Consider the following 15,907-nt stretch of genomic DNA (forward strand, 5'->3'; position numbering starts at 1 on the left):
CCCTGAGAACATGGCACACCAGATACATTTCATAGCCCTCACACCCTGGCCCCAACAGCCCTTTCCTATTCCGTAGCAGCAGTGGGGAAGAGCAGCCACTGGAGATGGTTTTGCCCCTGCCCCACAGTGAGTCCCCCAAGGCAGCCCACACCCCACTCAGTGTCAGTGGCAGAGCACCCGGTGCCTTTCAGCATCTCCTGAAGGCTCTTGGATCTGAGTCTCTTCCTGCAGTACTGCTTTCCCCATCCGGCACTAAAGATTAAATCATCAAATCACGGCAAGAGATGAGTCAGCCACTGCCACTCTACCCTTCCTTGCAGGAGTTCACACAGATCCCAGCATCTGTGCAGGGTAGATCCCATTTTACATTTCTGCATAGAAGAATCAGGTTATCTGGAAATAAACTTTAAGAGCTTTGCACATAACAGAGTGGACAGTGTCAGCAATGCTCACACCCTGCACCCTACCCTGGACATAGTGCTGAAGAAAAGCTGCTCCGTGCAGAAGTGTGGCTCCTGCCCCAGGTTGTGGGATCCCTCCCTCTGCAGCAGCTCTCATGGGGTCAGGCCCGCAGCACCACAGCATCCCTTGAGCGACTGCACCATGGGAGCATCCTCAGAGCTGAAGGTATAGAAATTGGAAACATTCACCATTGAAGGAATACTAATTCTGCAGCAGCAGACTTGAAAGTTACTGTAACATACATGCTCTGAACATCAACTGTGATCTGCAGAAGATGGTGAGATGTCTTCTGAGATGTGTGCTGGAGTTATGAGCACTCCCATCAGAAGCTACCTCTCACCGCCCTGGTCATAGCATGATGCAAAGTTGCCCATAAGCTCCCTTGCACATCTGGCACAATTTGCAGTTTTGCTGTGTTTTGTTTGGTTTTCTTGAGCTCAGCTCAGCACCTGAACTCCAGACAGAGCTCACACATCCCAAAGCGTGCAGCAGGGCCGGCTCGGCCACGCACAGCTCCAGCTTCCAGCAGCCTTTTCATTTCAGGAATCATTGGAAGAAAGAAATAATTGCAAACGGTAGAGTTGGATGTTTACAAAAGATCTACAAACCAGAATCTCCTCGATAGGATTCCTTGTGATTCATAAAATTCCGCCCCCGCTTTTCCCCCGTATTCATGAAGCAAAGTGTATTTACATTAGAATTGGTCGAGGTTTGAAAGAATATACATGCTTGGTTTGCAAACCAACCAAACTCGCGTGCACCAGGAGGGGAACGAGGCAGCACCACAGGAGATGTGTCTGCAGCACAGCAGTATCCTCTGGGCTGGGATTTTTGAAACCATACAGAAGGCCCTGGGTTACTGAACAAAATCCCCAGGAATTTTGCCTGAAATCTGGTAAGCTGGGATGCCTGCAAAGTTCATGATTTTGAGCCTTTAAGATAGTAGCAGAGGGTATAAAGTATAAAAGTTACCTTTATAAATAGCCCTCAGTACAGCCCCTTTGAAGTGGGCATGTTTTCAGTTGGTAAACGGAGAATATAAATGTGTTTTGTTTTGGTAGAATATTAATATCTTTTACAGAGCTGTTAAATTTTGACAGTGTCTGTGGAAAAAAACAAACAAACAAACAGGAGAAGGATTTATGGGAGTGCTGACAGAGTATATCAAAACTGCAAACTGTTCCAGATGTTAAAAAAAAAAAACCCCTACCTTTCACTTAGAAAAAGATTTGTTCTGATTTACAAGAACATTAATGGAATTCATTTTGTAGTCTTAATGCCTGAGTAAGAGGAGGGGATGTGGTGGAACGCACGCTTACAGCAGGCTGGGGAGGAAGACAGCCTCGGCGAGCCGGTGTGACCGCATGTACAAGGCATTGAGAGATGTCTACAAGCAGAGGTTTCCACACTGATCAAATGTATCCATGTCTCAAACAAAAGGCTCCTCTAAGACACGTTCACAGTCATTGCAAGCTTCAGCACAATGGTTTAAAATATCAACCATGCTTAGCATTCAATGGCAACAATTTGTGAATACCTAAGTTCACAGGAATTTCAGCATCTGATTTCGAAAATTACAAAGACCGTAGCAATTTGGTATATTTCTGTTTAAAAACTCTATTAGTCACCACCAACTACAGTTCCTAGAAGTATTACTGCTTGTTGACTCAAAACCCCGCGCGCTTCCAGCAAGGGCAACCAAGCTAGCGGGTGACACACACACACAGAGGCCTCCTACAACAAGCGCTCGTTGCGTGCCGGGGTGTGGATGTACGCACTGCTGATCCCGGAAGACTGGTGTGGTATTTACAGGGCGAGCTGGAGTTTGGGGCTGCGGGAGCAGGGAGGTGGCGTCCGTGCCGTTGCCTACACGTTAATGACAAATTCCGGGTTGGTGTAAGAGAAGCCAGCGAACTCGTTCTGGTCCAAGTTCATGATGAAGAGTTTGTCGGTGGGCGTGAGCTCCACAGGCTGCCGGGTGAACTCTTTGTCGAAGTTGGAAGTGTCGCGTTTGTCCTTCTGTCAAACGGAAAGCAGAGAGTTAAAGAAGGCAGCGCGGGCCGTGCGGCCTTCGGCAAAGGGAGCGGGGCCGCGGGCGCTGCGGGACGGATCAGCACCGTGGACAGCGCCGCGCCGAATTGGCGCCAAACCAGCAGCTGCGAGGGGTCCTGGTGCCTGGAGCTTTACTTCTCACCATCATCATCATTATTTAGGCTCCTCTACGGTATGGTATTGATCAACACAGTGTTTTACTGATTTAATTTGAGGATGTCATTTGCTGCAGGGCTGTACATAAGAAATACATAAAAACCTCCAAGAACAAAAAGTCCACATATGCAACCTTTTATCATTTTAATGTCACAAAAAGAACAATTTTGCAGCTACATCGTAGGCAAGCAAGCAAGCAAGCAAACAAACAAGCAAAATTAAAAACCATCCAAAAGGTATGGTCTTAATTAACACTGATAACCTACTATAAGAACTGTAGTCCCATTGGCAGGACTGCGCTGAGATACTTCGCAAGTCCCGCAGCCAGCACTCACTGGGCTGAACCAGGGGCTACACTTGGTGCCATGTAGGAACCTGCCAAATGCTTTTCTTTAGCCTCTCTGCCTTTGAGCACCAGGGTGCCAGCTCTGTTCGTGATGCCAGCTCTTGCCAAAGGCTCTGGAGGGGCAGCACCGTTGTACTTGCGCTGTCACGTCACCACAAGAACCGCTTCCTGCCTGCCATCATAGCCACCAGCTTTTCTCACTGATGGAATACACGGGCAATGAGCTGTGCCTTCACCACAACTCCTCCTGGTCCAGCTGCCACAGCCAGAATATGGCAAATCATCCAGCCCACCTCCCCTGCAACCACATCTGGAGACCCTCTGGAGATGAATCCAACCTTGAGAGGTGGCCCAGGATCACAGTGTCTTTGTGGGGACAGTGCTCTGCAAGGGGAGAATGGGAGAATCATGTGGGAACTTTTCCAGATCAGAAGGTAAAGAGAGCCAAGGATGTCCAAGAAAAGACAAGGTAGGAAGAAGCACAGAGATGGAGCTCAAGGAGCAAAGACGAAGCTGGAGAAAAGCCAGGATGTGCACATGAAATCTTGTTAGCCATGAGCCCTGCTGTCACAGTCCTGGCTGGGTTCTTCCCTTTGGACGAGAGGCAGCTGAGAGGTGCTGCAGCCCTATGCTCCCCTCCCAACAACACAGAAGAAGCAGAGGTGAATCCAGGGCATAGTGCAGAAGTGGGGAGGGGAAGACTTCAGATGCAGATAAAGAGCAAAGCAGCAGAAACACAAGTGTTAGACAGACCTGGATAAAAGACAGCCTCTGGAGGGGTCAGTGTGGGACCAGCAATGGGCAGAGGGCTCTGCCCATTGGTACATAGGCTGTAGAACTGTCAAGTGGCTACTGAGCCAACAAGCACTGAGATGATTCTGTCCTACCCAGTAGGAGAGTTGCAAAGGGGAATCCAGTGTGCACATCTGGCTCCTGCGCACTGCAGTCCTTGGCCTTCCAGAGCAGTGCTGATGGTGCCAGGGCTGCATCCCTGCAATGGGTGCCCAACCCAGGAGTCCTTAGGGTGAGTGGCTGCAGAAATGGCTGTGCAGTGCCAGGTCAGGGCTGGGGCTGCCCCTGCCCTGCCTCCTCCTCGCCCTGCCCTGGGCACAGCCAGCGGTGCCCAGCTGCAGGCACAGCAAAGCAACTTCTGCTGAATTCTTACCTTGAGCTTCATCCAAAATTGCTGGCAAGTTGGCTTCTGCCAAAGATGATGAACAGCCCATGAGCGGGTGGAGTTTGGCCACACAGAGCTGGCAAACAGGGATGAGGAGGAAGGGGAGGTTCATGGCTGGAAATGCTCCAGGACTCCAGGAGGTACAGAGAAGCAGAGCAGGGCAGGGAGCAGCAGGACAGTGACTGTCCCTGTCCCCATGCTCCGCTGGAACCGGCTCCTGCTGCTGCCGTCCAATGCTGTTTGGAAAGTTCCCGCAGTGATCCCAACTGCAGCAATTGAGCAGAAGCTGGGTTTCCAAAGACAGAAAGGAAATTCTGCACGCATTCAGGAAGAGGGAGGATAGCAAGAGCCCCGTAATCCCTCTTTAGCTGAAACTGCCAATTGCTTTTAACAACTGCTCCTTTGAGAGCGAGCAGGCAGGGCGATGAGTCACCGGCACAGCGCACGCTGCCGCACTGAGATAGCGGCACTGAGATAGCCACAGCCACAGCTTCCAGAAATCCTCAGTGCTTTCCGCGATTGTCTCCGTTTGAGGCGTTCAAAGAGCCACTGAGCAGCAGCCCCCTCTGCCAGGAGAAGCCCCTCTCCTGTGCTCAGAGGAAGAAGGTGAGATCCCACCAGGCTCAGCCGCACGGTGACGCGGCGCACTCCTGGCGCTTCCATCCTGCGTGGCGCTGCGCTGGGGCGGATGCTGAAAGCAATGGGCGAGCGCTGGGTGCTTCCACCCAAAGGCCAGGGCTGCACAGGTGCTTCCAGACAAATGCAGGTTTCTTTTACGGTATTTCTTACTTTCTTTTTATTATTATTATTAATTATTATCATCACCGGTATTGGAAAAAAAATAATAAATTGGCACATTACAACTTAAAGCAAGTCGATACAAAGTGACAGCCCACCAACGTCTGCAGAACAGTAATAAAAAAAAGAAGCTGTGAGGCCGTTATTGTTTCAAGAGAAATTCATCCATCCTGAAACTTTGTCTTTGATGCCAGAAACAAAAAGGAGGCGATTTAAACATCCAGTGACATTTCTTTTTAAAATTGGGATATTAGTGGAAACATCTCTTTACAAGCTTCACAGCAGAATTCACAATACTGTTCAATGTTAAATAGCATCTCATTCGTGTTAATACTGTTTTTGACACATTTAAAGCACAGGTAATAAACTCCATCAATTGCTTTGGCATTTGAAAAAAAAAAAAAAAAAAAAGTTTTGCTATGAGAACCAACACTGTGTGCTATTTACTAGGGTGACCATGGATTTGAAAGCATCTACAGCAGCTCTTTAAAAATATCCTGCTTATAACTGGATACGTTTCGTTCGATTAAAAAAATTGCTACCTGGAAACTGCACAATCAGGAGAAATCTGTGCTGACAGCAGAGCTGCTTCCCCAGCCATTGACCACTGCTACCAAAGACCCAGAGGGCGAGCCAGCTCTGCCCCCAGCTGCCCCACAGCCCCCAGCTGCCCCGCAGCCCCCGGCTCTACGGGGTGAGGTCCGGTAGGGAACACTTCCTCTCACTAAGATCAGAAGGCTGCAGATGGAACGTTCACGATCGTATTAAAGGACTTGGAAGGGGAAGAGCAGGAATCAAAGCACGTGTTGAAGAGATTTCTCCCAGTTGCCGTGGCCCACACCTGTCCGTTTTACCTGGTAGCCAATAAACCATTTCCATTTTCTACAAATAAAATCGATAAAAACATTGTTTTTACTTACTGCACATCACTTACACTTCAGGCATGCCCGAAATTATGTGAAGACACTTCTGGCTTTGAAATATGGTCACTCTAGTAGTATTACTAAAGAAAAACCATGAATGCAATGTCACCACAGCAGCAGTTGGGACTGGATGATGAAGATGAGATCTACACAGCTACTTAGCTCTTGGCTTCAGGTTTAAAAAACTCAGAGTTAAAAAAGGAAAATCCTTCGAATTCTGACTGGTCAATGTTCCTGATGACTTCCTGGTCAGGAGGTGTTAACACGGGTGGATGGCGAGTGAAAAACCGGTCGAAGTTTTCAGCATTGCGTCCACACTATGAGAGGGGAAGAAAAGAACGTATGGTGGGTGGAGAAACAAAGCAAACGGATGCGGTGTGTGCAGCAACCCCTCCCAGCACACCTCGCAGAGCGGGTTATTTCAATGCGGCAATGGCAGAAAAGAAAAAGGTGCAAAACATGTATGAGCTTTGTTAGTCATCAGGTGATGTTATTGCATGAGATAGCTGGAGACAAGCAGGGACTGCTGGCTGCACCATGGCAAGGAATTGCAGGGAGCAATGAGATGGGAGTGCAATTACTTGCTGCTTTCCCTTGCCTGCACGCAGTCCTGCACCACCTCGCACTGTGCCACACACACGCAGTTTCTCTGCTAAAGACCGTGATAGTTCCAGGTCTCACCGTGCACACATCCATGCTCAGGCCCTCCTCCTACACCTGGCATAGGAAGCTCTCACCCTGTGCTGCCAAGATGCTTCTCCCTGCTCCTGCTTGAGGAGGAGGCTTGCATCGCCTGTAGAGCCCCCCAGCTATGGCACTGCTGCCTGCAGGCTGTGCTGCTGGAGCTGCCAACTCCTGCCCCATCCCTGTCCATGCCCAGCACAGTGCTGCCGGCATGGCACAGTGAAGCCCCTGCAGCCAGCACCACTCTGGGCTGCCCCAGGGCCATTGCATATCAGAAGCAAAGGACCCATCAGTGCATCTCCACCTGCAGCAATCAGGGAGATCGGGAGCAGGCGACATGCCAGACACTTTATTTAATTTCCTTAGCAATCACAACAAGGGTCCTGTAATTTCCCGTGCTAGAATTATTTAATGTATTAATAGTAGTGGTAGCTATAAACAGGTGGAGGCCGGGTTTCTGCAGCAGCTACAAATTGCACTCGGTTGCCACCCAGCACACGGGTTTCACATCCCAATGAGCTGCAGCTGATGACTTTGCTTTCTGGTGGCCGAATTCCCTCACACACAGCGCTGCCCTGGCCCTGCTCCCCAGGAGAGCTGCAGGAATGGCACCTCCCAGCCCTCACCTCTCCTCCCCTCCATCTCCCTATGGAGAACGCACACTCCAAGTGCTGGGATGTTTCTCCTGGTATTTAACTTACATTTGCTGAGGAAACAGATTTACATTTTTAATAAACATCAGACTAAACGTAATGAAATATTAAAGCAAATACACATACACTTCAACATCCCCCAGTGCCTGGCTCTGCCAGAAAGGAGGCTTCAGGGCACGCAGCAGCAGCATCCCGCAGCTTCCGCTGCTGTGCTCTCTGGGCAGCCCTTGTCACATTCCTACAGTGAGACACTCCTTATTCCCAGCTCTCTGGAAAAGGTCCAACAGGTGACAACAGAGTCCATTTAACCCCAGCTACAGCCACTTCCCTGCACTGCACTGCACTCCCCCCTCACATGCCCTTGGCCCCAGTGCACTCCTGTGCAGCTCTGGCTCAGCTCTGAGCACAGCTTCTGTGTGTCCGCACTCCAGGACACACAGCCCAGCACAGTGCAGGATCCCTGCAAAGCTTTGGGTGTCTGACAAGTCAGCATCAGCCCAGTGCCTTCCTGAAAGCCATCGTCTTAACATCGAAATAGAAAATAAATTCCTCAAATTGAAGTTGCCGGCAGCACAAAGCCTGGGAGCTCACATCGGAAACAAAGCGACAGGGGCTTTTCTAGGCCATGCTGTCAGCAGCCTTCAGCTCTGTGATAAAGCACAGTGCGAGTGAGATTAGCACGGAGTCTGCAGTGCTGGAGGTTATCAGTGCGGGAACACGCGGCAGCACGGGGTTCACCTGCTAATAAGCAGCTCACCTGCAGATCATATCAACTGCCAATGCACTCTGAAGGCTGTGCAGCACTTTGACGATGCAGAAAAGACAGAGCTCTACGAAACGTGAGGGAGACGTGGGGCAGCCCCGTGCTGCAAGGCAACGCGCGTCTTCAAACCATCAAACCCCATTGGGATGACTCAAAAATGCATCCTTGGGCAGCGCTGCCAGTTTTGGGATGGAGGGCACCAATATACTTTTAATACACATACTGACAAATGGTGATTCCCACCACAGTGCAATGCAGCAAGAATACACGGATGGGAAACTGTCGAATTCGCATCTAGCTGTAGTGTTCCATGGATACAGGGGGCAGCATCTCCATAACTCCGACCACACAACATCCGCCAGCCCCATAGAATCATATCGTAGAATCACAGAACGGGTTGGGCTGGAAGGCATCTTAAGGATCATCAAGCTTCAACCCCCATCGCATGGAGGGCCACCAATCTTCACATTTCATACCAGCCCAGGCTGCCCAGGGCCCCATCCAACCCAGTCATGAACACCTCCAGGGATGGGGCATCCACAAACTCTCTGGACAGCCTGTTCCAGCACCTCACCACTCTCACAGTAAAGTATTTCCCTGATATACAATCTAAATCTTCCCTCCTTCAACTTAAAATCATTTTCCCTTGTTCTGCTATTATCTACCCTTTCACAGCCCTTAAAATTAAGTTCCTCTTTAAAGGACAGAGACATGCAGTGTCAATCTTTACGTTTATCCAACACCACATCATGAAAAACCACGGTTAGCACTATATTAATGTACAGGCATCACTCCACTCTGAATGGAGAAAGGGGGAGGGTGGAAATTTATCTTACATAAATCCTCAACGTGTCCTGCCTAATATTTATAGCCAGCACCAAATGACTTTTTTTTTTTTTTTTCCTGACTGCAGAAATAAACCTGTCAGTTTCAAAGATAGCCTTTTTATTTTATCAGCTTCAGCTTGATTTCAAATAGAGACAAAAGGGACCATAAAATATTCTCCATTGATCCCCGAGATGCAGTCAAGAAGGCTGAGTGGGCTGTTGCCACGTCGCAGCCACTCTATGGATGTTCTCCTTTTTTGGGGTCCTATTCAGTAGCATTGGGAGGAGACAGGGCAGGGCTGTACCCATGCAGGCTGGGAGCAATTTTTGGGAGCATGAGATTGGTTAATGATCCCAGCTCAGCATGCTTTAAGCAAGGTTATGGAGCAGCTGCTGAGCCAATTTCCTGCTGTAGGGTTTGCTGCCATCCTCCCCCATTAACAGCAAGAAGACTCTTCCCAATGCACTGAGGATACTGCTGAGTGACAGGGGGGAATCTCAGAGAGCCCTCAGAACCTAAGCTTTTACAAATCCAGGTCTGTAAATGGCAGCTCACTATCAATTAATTCAAAGTAATTAGAGGAATAGTAATTTATGCTATTAAAATTATTAGATTAAAAGCCATTTTTTAGAACCACTGTCCTGTTGCGAGCAATGCTGTGCTCTGCCATGGGATTTCAGTGCTTTCAGCATGAGAAGACTTCTCAAATCACCAGGCGTTATGAAAAGCAAAGGAGTAATTAGGTTCCAAAAACAATAATTATCTCAACAAGAGATGGGGAGAGCAGGCGAGTGGAAGCACACTTCCCAGGGCAACTGCGGATCTGGGGATGGAATTGTTATGCACAAGCCCAGCACAGGAGCAGCCATGCACAGCCCCATGTCAGAACCACAGCGTTTCTGCACACCACAGACAGCTCAGGCCCTGATGTGTCTCGTTACCGTCTCTGTGATAAAGGTTAATCAAGCACAAAGCACGAAGCAGCGCATGAGCTCCTGGGGATTGATTTCCAGCTCAGGGCACAGGCTGCGTGCTGTCCTGCTGCGCGTTACGGTGCAGCAGCTCTGAGGGGGGAGCAGAGCCCACTGCAGGGTATTCTCAGTGCTGCACAAGCAGCCAGAGGTCCCTGAGCAGCGCCTTTCCCACCCAAACGCATTCCAACATCACCCAAACCCCCACTTCCCCTTCTGTGCTGCTCTGATTGTGCTCACAGATGGCACGGAAGGAGCAGCGCTTTGCAGCACAGATGCATTGCTCTGAAATATCAGCTATCAGCAGTACCTGGCTTGGCTTAATCCTACCTAAATCCCGAACCAGCTGTGCTACCTTCCTATTAATCTCCCTGCTACCCAGCACTGCATTTCCCCCGCCGGCAGCCGGTACGTGTGCAATGACAGGCAGCAGCTTACGGGCCCCATTCTGCAGGCCGTGATCAAAAGGATTTTTAAAGAAATAAGACATTTAAAACAGGACAAAATCTGCATATTTTAAAACATAAGAACTGTGAGAAAGCACTTTAGGCAGAATTAAATTGTTTTCAGCTGCGACAAGACAAACAAGCAGTAACACTGTGTCACAGCACGCAGAGAACAGCACTGTGGGGAAAGGGCAGGTGGCAGGGAGGGAGCACAGAGCTGAGAGCCAACAGCAGCTGCTGACCTCAGGAGCAGCTTCTGCAGAGCAGGGAATGCCCAGCATCCTGCATCCCGAGGTAGCAGCTCAGCCTCCCTCTGCTCTCAGCTCTGAATCGTTTGCACAAAGGTCCCACTATAAGCCAGAACATCATGATGTATGCACACAGCCCAACAGCTTCTGCACTGATGTGCTTCGGTAGCAGTCAGTGCCTCCCCATGGTCTCCTGATGAGAGCAGAGAGGCTGCACACATTGTGAGCACTGCAGCAGAAGGCTTTGAGGTCAGCAGTACCCCAGCTCTGTGTAAAGGCAACACTACTCAGGGACTGAGTTTGCAAACACATCTGTGACATTAAAATGTGCAGAGTGCCCTGACTTTGCTCAGTCAAACACAGGAACCACCTCTAGGCACTGAGATGTGGTCTAGGATGGTGGATTAAGTGAGCCAGCAATGCCCCAACCTCCATTGCTGGAGATACCTGTCAGTCTCAGCCTTGCCAATCAGAGTTAACTCTGGATTTGCTCTTTTCTGTAAAGCTTCAGTTCCCAGCAAGGGCACAGAGCCAACGGGCTCACAGGGCTCTGCACCTCCTGCCTGTCCCTTGCAGCACTGATGGCCTCACCCATCCTGAGCTCTGTACAAATCACGCTCCCACTTTGCTGACCCTGCTGGCAGCCCCTGCCCTGCAGCAGCACACTCACTGCACACACAGCCCCATTGCTGAGCGCACCCAACACAGCAGCATGGTGCAGAACTGCAGCTCGAGCTCTGCTCACACCCACACCAGCTGCGGCCTTCCAGAGTTCACCTGGGAGAGAAGCTGCAGAGGGAAACACAGCTGCGGTGCCACCGGGGGCAGACGGCGCTGCAGAGCTGGATGGTAAAGTTTAGACAGAGGAAAAACGAGAGCGATCTGTGCAGCTAGAGAGAGAAAACAGGAAGGCTGAGCCCTGAGACAGCACAGTGAGGCGCGCTGTGATTAAATCCAAGAGTGATGCACGTGGTGCTGCTAGCCCTGTAAGAGCAAGACTGAGTGCCCAGTGGCAGCAGAGTGCCGCTCTCACCGCAGCGGTGCCAAACCTCAGGGTGACTCAGGGTGCACAGGGGCTTCCTGCACACTGTAGGGGCACAGGCAGCACCCACACGAGTGCATGTGGGCACAATGAGTGGGGCTGGGGACTGTGTAGTGGGAGGGAGAGGGAGCGCAGAGCGCAGCACTTACAGCCTTTGGCTTGAAGGGCGGCTGGATCTCCTTGCGCTCCAGCTTGTCCCAGTCGATGTAGCGGAAGAAGGCGTGCTCCTTGATGTCGCGCTCCCCCTCCGGGCCGCAGCCCAGCCGCTTGGCAGGGTGCTTGGTCATGAGCTGTGGGGAGAAAAAGCAGCAGCTGTCACATATGGAGTGCCATGAAGTGTCTCCAGGGCTGGCAGCGGGAGGTGACACCCCAACAATGCTGCAGTGCCCGGGATGTGGGCATTGGTAACTCTGTGCTGGGAGCCTGCACAGTGGTGCTGCCACCCCCTGCCAGCAGCACTCCAACAGGGCTGCCTGGGTGTCGAGAACTCAGTTTTGCAGCATGGTTCATGTTTAAGGCCACCATCCATTTCAGGAGAACAATCTGCCCTCCAAAGCTTCCATCAGCCCCAGGGGATCTCTCTTCTCCAGACCCGGGCTGCACAGGTGGGGACATGCTGTTAATGAAAGAGTCAACGTGGAGAAAAAGGCTCACACATTATTCAATAAGAAAAGTGACAGGGGCTGTGGGAACCAAGGGCGGCTGTGTGAACATTCATGTCCTGGGGCATTTTTGGAGCTGTGTCAGGAGGCACAAGGAGAGTCCAGAGATTTATAAAGCACTGAAGGCGCAGAGCACGCCTAACAAATGGGAAGGAGGAGTGGAGCTGACAGCCACCCTGCTGGAAAATGAGGCTCAGTCCATGGCTGACCCACTGATGTCAGCTCTGTGAAACGCAAGGAACTCATCCTCCCCCCGACAGGCTCTGGACAGCATCCTGACAGTTCAATCTGATCCCACCTCACTGTGCTGGAGCAGGAACATAAAAAGCCGCCTGTGATTCAATAAGGTTTTCCTAAAGCAAAGCTCTGACAACAATGCGAGAGCCTGGAATGTGCTAATAAACTGATGGAGCGATTTGGCTGTCACTGCAAATGGCTTAGTTTGCATTCAGCCAAAATGGAAAGAAGTCTGTCCTCCAGTCTTCGGTGTTGCATGCTTGTCCTGAAGCAGCATGGGGAGCAGCTCTGTGCCCACAGGCTCTGTGGGGCGGTGGGGCTGCACCCAGCACTGCTCTGCTTTGCAGTTGCTCTATGCACAACCAATGCTCAGGTACCAACTGGTTGCTCCCAGCCAGAACTCCATTTCCTATCTGCTGCTCTGGGCTGGAAGTGGTTTCGTACAAACACTGCCTGCTTCAGCGGAAGTGTTGGTGTTAAACCCACAGTTTCCTCCTTGCACCACCAATGCACACCGCAAGCAGAACAGCTCAGCCTGATTAATGAACCACACAGGATTTTCTACTTCATATACCTGCTGTGAAGCTGAGCAGAGCTGTACTGTAGCACACAAATCCAATATTTTCAATAGATGCATCCAGAAATTACATTTCCTTGTTTTCCCATTGTGCTTTTACGCATGTGAGCACGAAGGCACCATCTGTTATTGATATATAGGACCCATAAACATGCAGACTGATTCTCCAGGCTTACCTGACGTAACCATTGAGCTTTGCTTGTATTAAACAGGAACAAGTTGATTTAATCCCCATCCCTGAGACTCTCTGAGGCCCTGCAGGTGAGGAAGGAGGCTGATGGACACCTGTGATGGTGTTTGTGGTGGCTGAGGTATGGGAAGGTCCCTGAGACCTAAGGGCTTTGCTCAGCTGCAGCTGTGATTTTCAACTCCCGAAGGCAGCAGGTGCTGAGCACCATGGCTCAGCCTTCCACTCCCCCACAGCATGCCACAGCTCACAGGGACACTGTGATACCCGGGTGGCTCTGCAGGCACTGAGTGCTTTGCTCAGGCAGCGCCAGCAGTGGGAATGCCGCTCAGAATACACCTCCCTACACACCTCAGGCAGCAAAACATGCCATGCTACGCCTCTGCTCCCGACAGTCAGAGGGAGCATGTGCTTGCAGCAATCTGTGCACCTGGAAAGGGCTGCTTTGCTCAGACACAGTGAAACCCTCCATATGGGAAGGAGAAGGGCTGCTCTCTATGCCAAGGCTCTGTGCACACAGACGCTGCTCTGCGAGCTGCAAGGGGAGAGGGTGTGATGGGAGCTGGCTGCTGTTACCATGCAGGGGTCGGTGCAAGGCCAAGTGCCTGCACCACTGGGACAGCAGCTCCTGCATCAGCCCTCAGACCAAACCTGAGCTGACAGCTGAGAAGGAAAATGCTCCATTTGATCTCCTAATTGGTGCTGCCTGCAGCTAGGGAGCTGCCTCCTGTTAGCTCCACATCCCGCTTGCTGGGCAGACAAACACTTGCTCCTTGGTTCACACTGACACACAGTTTCTCAGCGTCAGACACTTCACCTCAGAGCTGTACAATATCACACCTGAACTGACAGCAAGTGGTGACCAGCACCTGCACAGTATTGAGCTGCAGGAGCAGCAATATTCCCCTGCAATGGGAGAGCATGGCAGGAGAACACTGGACCCTTCACATCTGCACAGAGAGGCTCCTAGGGCTGCTTTGTCTCTGGGCTGACACAAGGCTGACTCTGCTCCTCCGAAAGAAACATCAGGTATCAACACATGCAACACCACTTCAGTGAACTCAGGAGCATTTTGCTGTGTTTGAGAGGAAAATGCAAATACTTTGTTTCCAGCTCAATAATAGCTCATGAATACTTTGATGTTGGCAAAGAACATCACAAGATTTGCACGCTTCCCCACAGCAGTAGTTGTGCACAGGGAACCACTGCGTGGCCCAAACCCAGGGATTACAAAGCACCAAGCTTTCTGTGCATGGGAATCTCTTCCCATGCAGCTTCCCATTTCCAGAAGTGAGAAAAGCCTCTGCAGCTACACACAGCAGACGTTCCAGTCATGGTTCCTCCTTGTCTCCTTCCAGCATTCAGATTGTGACTGATGCCACACAAAGCAAAGCAGACAGCTCGATCTGTCCCCACTGCAGCTCCGCTTGCTCCCTCAGGCGCTGAAGGATGATCACAGCATCACACAGCATCCTCCCACCCTGCACAGCCACACAGCCATGGGCTGTCCCCTCATGCCCCAACCCCAACACCAGGAGAAATGACAGAGGGTGAGGAAGTTTGGGGTAACTCTTTGGTCACTGCTGCGGTTCCTAAATTCAAGTGTGGTTTTTATTGCATTCTGCTGGAGATGATTGCGCAGTTCTGTTTATTCTCTGGGACTCAGGACACCTCCAGCAGCACCTTCCCATGGAGAAGTGATGTCCTGTTTGTGGCACAGCTCTGAACTCCAGCAAAACCGGAGAGGGACTTTGAAATACCATGGCAGCACTGAAAACAAGATTCACGTCTTGTTTGTAGATAGAAACACTATTTTGAGATACAGAACACTCAGATGTTTTAAGTATTAACTATTAAAAGCTAACATTTTTTAAATTCCTACACAAACATATTTATAGCCCTGCTTGACACTGGCTGGCTGAGATGAGGCTCAGCGCCAAGCACCAACCACGCACACAGCACCAGGACCGAGGCCCTCCATCTCATGTAAAGGGAACTCAGGGCACGTCCTGCCCACACCTGGGGCATGGAGAGCTCAGGGCACTGCAGGTCAGGAGATCTGAGAACACAACAGCCCCCATGTAAGGGAGATGCCCACCAATGCCGAACTTCAGCTCCAAGCGAGAAACCTGTCATACCTAAAGTCAGTGTCTGCAGGATGAAGACTTTGTGTCTGAACTTGGGAAAACTATAAGTCACATTAATGTCATTTTTGATCAGTGCAAAGCTGCACAGCCCTGCCCTGCTGCCAGCCAGCAAGTCCTGTGGGAAGACTCCACCATGCCCACTGACCATGTCCCTCAGAGTCACAGCTCCACAGTTCCTGAACATTTCCAGAGATGGTGACTCCACCACCCCCCTAGGCAATCTGTGTCAGTGCTGACCACTCTTTCAGAAAGTAATTGTTCCTAATATTGAGCCTGGCAATGCCAGGCAGAGTAGTTTGCTCCTTACAGATGCAGCTTCCAGCCCTTACCCCTTTGCAGATTGCCACCGCCTCCTTGGACATGGACTTTGGGTAGGCCACGTTGTGTTCCATGATGGACTGGAAGAGCTCGTCTTCATCTTCTCCCTCAAAGGGAGCCTGGGGCAAAACAAGCAGAGGCTCAGTGCCATTCATAACATCGCAGAACGGCTGTGTTGGAAGGGATCTCCCAGCCCCACCTCTGCCATGGGCTGGTTGCCTCCCCCAGCT

The 15,907-nt window shown here is 50.8% G+C and overlaps 1 protein-coding gene across 2 annotated transcripts in view; it reads right to left on the reverse strand.

The window, feature by feature from the left end:
- Positions 1 to 2,328: 2,328 nt before the first annotated feature.
- The window catches only part of PRKCB (protein kinase C beta), a gene marked incomplete at both ends in the record, with an annotated part of 74,370 nt that continues 60,791 nt past the window's right edge, over positions 2,329 to 15,907 (reverse strand). The window contains 3 exons of one of the 2 annotated variants that reach the window (XM_079542872.1): positions 2,329 to 2,481; positions 11,699 to 11,839; positions 15,689 to 15,796. In XM_079542872.1, coding sequence (XP_079398998.1) covers positions 2,329 to 2,481; positions 11,699 to 11,839; positions 15,689 to 15,796 — 402 coding nt within the window. Of the gene's footprint in view, positions 2,482 to 6,072; positions 6,232 to 11,698; positions 11,840 to 15,688; positions 15,797 to 15,907 lie in introns of those variants that run through there. The other variant, XM_079542871.1, reaches the window with a different exon arrangement.

Source organism: Tetrao urogallus (assembly GCF_951394365.1).
Source record: "Tetrao urogallus genome assembly, chromosome: 15".
Classification (NCBI taxonomy): domain Eukaryota; kingdom Metazoa; phylum Chordata; class Aves; order Galliformes; family Phasianidae; genus Tetrao; species Tetrao urogallus.